The following is a 5058-nucleotide window of genomic DNA, read 5'->3' as shown; positions in this document are numbered from 1 at the left end:
CTCAAGAGCAGTCATCGTAGATGCCAGGGAAGGGATGATTGTTTGGGGATGCAGGTAAGCACTAGAGCAGTGCTTCTCAAACATGTGTGTCAGAATTTAAAAGAGGGCTTGTTAAAGTACCAAGTGCGGACTTCACACCCAGCGTATCTGATTCAGTAGGTCAGAGGTGACTCTGGTAAAGGATCCACCTGCCAACGTAGGAGGCACAGGAGATGCTGGCTCCAACCCCTGGGTCAGGAAGATATGGAGGAGGAAGTGGCAATCGATTTCAGTCCACATGCCTGGGAAATCTCACGAACAGAGGAGATGGTGGGCTACAGCCCATGGGGTCGCAGAGTCAAACACATGATTGAGCGCACACGCAGGTCAGATGAGCCTAAAAATGTGAATATCTAATATTTCTAGGGGTTGCTGATGTTGCTGGTCAGAGAAAATCACAATTTGAGGATTGCTGAACTCGAAGACAATTGTTCAACAGTAACCACAATTTGTCATCAAATGAAGTCAATCCTTAGCCAAAATGAATGACTTCATGATCTCCCTGGGTTTGGATTAAGGATATTTTTGTCTCTCTGGGAATATTTATTTGGGGTAAATTTTGTATTCCTTTTTCCCTCCTTGTTGGCTAGCCCAGCAGACTCATGGAAAGAGGAAACCAAACAGGAATCAGAAACTTTCTCCTCCTGGGATTCACAGAGGACCCAGACCTACAGCCTCTCCTCTTCGGGCTGTTTCTGTCCATGTACCTGGTCACATTCACTGGGAACCTGGCCATCATCCTAGCCGTCATCTCAGACTCCCACCTCCACACCCCTATGTACTTCTTCCTCTGCAACCTGTCCTTTGCTGACATCTGTTTCACCTCCACCACCGTCCCTAAGATGCTGTGGAACATCCAGAAACAGAGTCAAGTTATCATCTATGCAGGCTGCCTCAGCCAGGTATTCTTTTTCATTTTGTTTGGATGCCTGGACAATTTACTCTTGACTGTGATGGCCTATGACCGCTTTGTGGCCATCTGTCACCCCCTGCACTACATGGTCATCATGAGCCCCCGGGTCTGTGGGCTGCTGGCTCTGGGGTCCTGGTGCCTCAGCATCACAGCCTCCCTGCCTGAGACCTTGACTATCTTGAGGCTGTCTTTCTGCAGAAGCATGAAGATCCCACAATCTTTTTGTGATCTTCCTGAAATCCTGAAGCTTGCCTGTTCTGACACTCTCATCAATCACACAGTGGTCTATTTTGTAACTATTACCCTAGGTGTTTTTCCTCTCTCTGGGATCCTGTTTTCTTACTATCAGATTTTCTCCTCCATCCTGAGAATGTCATCAGTCAGCAGCAAATACAAAGCTTTTTCCACCTGTGGGTCTCACTTCTCAGTGGTCTCCTTGTTCTATGGCACAGGCCTAGGGGTCTACCTCAGTTCTGCAGTCACTTCATCCTCTAGGACAAGTCTGGTGGCCTCTGTGATGTACACCACGGTCACCCCCATGCTGAACCCCTTCATCTACAGTCTGAGGAACAGGGACATGAAGGGGGCCCTTGTGCGGCTCATTAGCAGGGCACCGTCTCTCATTCACAGGGCCTTTGGAGGACTCTCATAAGTAACTGGGCACATAACATTGAGGACCAGACATCCTGGCTTCCTTCAATTAATGCTTTTATCTTTCCTAATATTCATGTTTTAAATAAAAACTTTCCTTGGGTCTTCATAGCCCTCTCTATTTTCCTTCATTCTTTATCATTGGTTCCCTTTTCAGTTTGTAACCATATGAATTTTAACTTCATATGAATTGAACCTGACATCTTCTGTTACAGTTAGTGATGATTTAAATTTCTTAAAAAATAAACTGAATCTCATGTTTTTAATATATATTGTCAAAGTGATGGGATGTATACCTATTATGGAAATGTTTCACTGCAAACTCATTTACAGAGATGTTTTCTGAGGTTGTGTGAGTTAAATGAACTGGAAGAAGTGCCTTTTCTCTGAATAACTTTCAGTCACATCAAACTTAATGTATTTTATTTCATTCCTGATATGTGAATTCTGGAGCTGAACAGTTCAAAGCTAGCCATCAAGTACTCAGAATCCTTCTGCTTTTTTGCTCTATCTCTAGCTTGACCATGGGGTTTCTACCCTCAAGGTCACAAAATGGCTTCTGCCCTTCCAGCAATTGTAACTGCATTCCAGGAAGGTGGAATGGAGAAATATAATATAAAAGATATTCTTTCATCATTGACCACTTTAGTGTATTCTGTCTGGCTTCAAACTTTCACATCTGCATCCATTACCTAAGAAATTTCTCTAGTCTGCTCTGCCCATGTTTAGAGAGTTAATGTCCCAGGAATCACTCCTTAACCAAAGACCAACAGGAATTGGTGTATAAATCACTTGCCTATTGAGTGAAATAAGCCTGACGCACACATATTTTACTGTCTCCTATCTTTCCCCAGCAGAAGTCTCAGCAGATCATGGTGGTCATTGGCTTGATAAACACAGCTTTCATGGTTGATTTCTCTTGCCTGACTCATGATTCAATTTCTTAGGACCAGTAAAATCTTTGTCTTCACTAGACTGAGCTACATTTCCTGAACCACATAGTAACTTGATTGGCATCACCACAAAAGATATGCCTACTTGGAACCTGTGAATGTGACCTTTTTTTGGAATAAGAATCTTTGCCAATTTAATTAAGAGTCTTCAAATGAGATAATTATGGATTGCTTGGGTGTGCCCTAAATCCAATGACATTTGTCCTTAGAAGATACAGGAGAGGGGCTTCCCTGCTGGTCCAGTGGCTAAGAATCCACCTTGCAATGCAGGGGACTTGGGTTTGATCCCTGGCTGGAGAACTAAGATCCCACAAGCCTTGGAGCAGTGAAGGCCTGAGCCACAACTACTGAGCCTGTGTGCCACAGCTAGAGAGACCCTGTGCCACAAGAAAGAACCCACAAGCCACAACTAAGACCTGACACAGCTAAACAAATAAAGATAAACTTTGAAAATGTTTTATCAAAAAAAATAGATACTGGAGAGGAGATGACACAAACAAGTCCTGTGACATAAAGGCAGGAATTGGAGTGACATGGCCACAAGGCAAGGGACTCTTGGAGCCACCAGAAGCTGTTAGAGGCAAGAATGGATTCTCTTCTAAAGGAGGGGTCTGCAAGCCCCACACCATGGACTAGCACCAGCCCATGGCCTGTTAGGAGCTGAGCCACGCAGCAGGAGGTGAACAACAGGCCAGCAAGTGAAGCTTCATCTGTATTTACAGATGCTCCCCACTGCTTGCATTGCTGCCTGAGTTCCACCTCCTGCTCAACAAACTCAATAAAAATAATGTGCTTGAAACATCTTGAAATCCCAGGTCTAGGAGAAATTGTCTTCCACTAAACAAGTCCCTTGTGCCAAAGAGGTTGGGGTGCATGCGTGCTAAGTTGATTCAGTCATGTCCAACCCTCTTAGCAACCTTATGGACCATAGCCCACCAGGTTCCTCTGTCCATGGAATTCTCCAGGCAAGAATACTGGAGTGGGTGGCCATGCCCTCCTTCAGTGAATCTTCCCAACCCAGGGATCGCATCCGCATCTCTTACGTTTCCTGCATTGGCAAGTGTGCTCTTTACTACTAGCACCACCTGAGAAGTCCAAAAGGTTGGGGATCACTGCCCTAAAGCCTTCAGAGGGAGTGAAGCCCTACTGATGTCTTGATTTTGGGTTTTTGGTCTCCACTACTGTAAGAAAAAATTTCTGTTCCTATAAGGTAGGTACCTGTGTGAATGTGTTCAGTTGCTTCAATCACGTCTGATTCCTTGCAACCCCAAGGACTGTAGCTCACCAGGCTCCTCTGCCAAAGAAATACTCCAGGCAAGAATCCTGGAGCGCATTGCCATGCCCTCCTCCAGGGCATCTTCCCACCCAAGAATTGAACCAGATTCTCCTGCATGGCAGGCAGATTGTTCACCGCTGAGCTACAGGGGAAGCTCTATAAGGCACCCACATTGTGGTAATGTGTAACAACAGCCATAGGCAACTAACACAGATTGTAAGGAAGATTCTTAGTGTACTTGGAGGGTTACAGAAATCAGCTGCCATTTGTGGATACACACACACACACACACACACACACACACACACACACTGCTGAAGGCCTGCTGATTTGCTCACTAACATGAAGCTGCAGGGGCTTTCCAGGGGGTGCTAGTGGTGAAGAACCTGCTTGCTAATGCACAAGACAGAAGAGACATAGGTTTGATCCCTGGGTCAGGAAGATTCCCCCAGAGGAAGGGACAGCAAGCCACTCCAGTGTTCTTACCTGGGAAACCCCATGGGCTGAGGAGCCTGGCAGGCTACAGTCCATGGGGTCACAAAGAATCAGACATGACTGAAGTGACTTAGCACACGTGCACATGAAGCTGCAGATGGGCCTACAACTGTTACTTTCCCTGAGAATCTCTTTGAGTCTCTCTGCCTCTTGGGCCAAGTGTGTATGCTTATCTCCATGACAAAGGTCTTTGGGTTCTGCAGGATCCCTCATCACTGAGGTCAGAAGCAACACAGGTGAACACAGGCTTTATTCCATCCCCCTGAGTTTCCATCTCTTGCTTGTAGCTTCCAGCCTGCCTTTGATGAACCACCATCTGTCTTCTCATGTCAGGATAAACTCAGAAAGCAGGTCACATGTTTTACAGTAGATAATTTCAGGGGTCATAGATAAGTTTTTCTCATTATGGTTGGATTGAAGGATTGAAAGAATGAAAAGATTATCTAATCCAATTCACAATCCCCCCCCCCCCCCACACACACACACACAAAATGATTTCCAATGTGGGGGAAGGGTAGGGAGTTTGGCATGTACATGTATACACTGCTATATTTAAAATGAATAGCCAACAAAGACCTACTGGATCAGGAAGATGCCCTGGAGAAGGGAATGGCAACCCACTCTAGTATTCTTGCCTGGAGAATTCCATGGACAGAGGACCCTGGCAGGCTGCACACCATGGGGTCACAAAGAGTCAGACAGGACTGAGTGCCTAGCATTATATATAAATA

At 45.6% G+C, this 5058-nt stretch overlaps 1 protein-coding gene across 1 annotated transcript; it reads left to right on the top strand.

The window, feature by feature from the left end:
• Positions 1–641: 641 nt before the first annotated feature.
• Positions 642–1604, top strand: LOC110149697 (olfactory receptor 7C2-like). The gene has a single exon (XM_020912277.2). It carries the CDS (start codon positions 642–644, stop codon positions 1602–1604), a length of 963 nt encoding a protein of 320 aa, XP_020767936.2.
• The last annotated feature ends 3454 nt before the right edge of the window (positions 1605–5058 follow it).

The sequence above is a fragment of the Odocoileus virginianus genome, chromosome 3, assembly GCF_023699985.2.
Source record: "Odocoileus virginianus isolate 20LAN1187 ecotype Illinois chromosome 3, Ovbor_1.2, whole genome shotgun sequence".
NCBI classification, from domain to species: domain Eukaryota; kingdom Metazoa; phylum Chordata; class Mammalia; order Artiodactyla; family Cervidae; genus Odocoileus; species Odocoileus virginianus.
This window is presented reverse-complemented; position numbering and strand designations above follow the sequence as displayed.

What these genes read in the sequence shown, in the direction of transcription:
- LOC110149697 (XM_020912277.2), top strand. Translation starts at nt 642, where the DNA reads ATGGAAAGAGGAAACCAAACAGGAATCAGAAACTTTCTCCTCCTGGGA.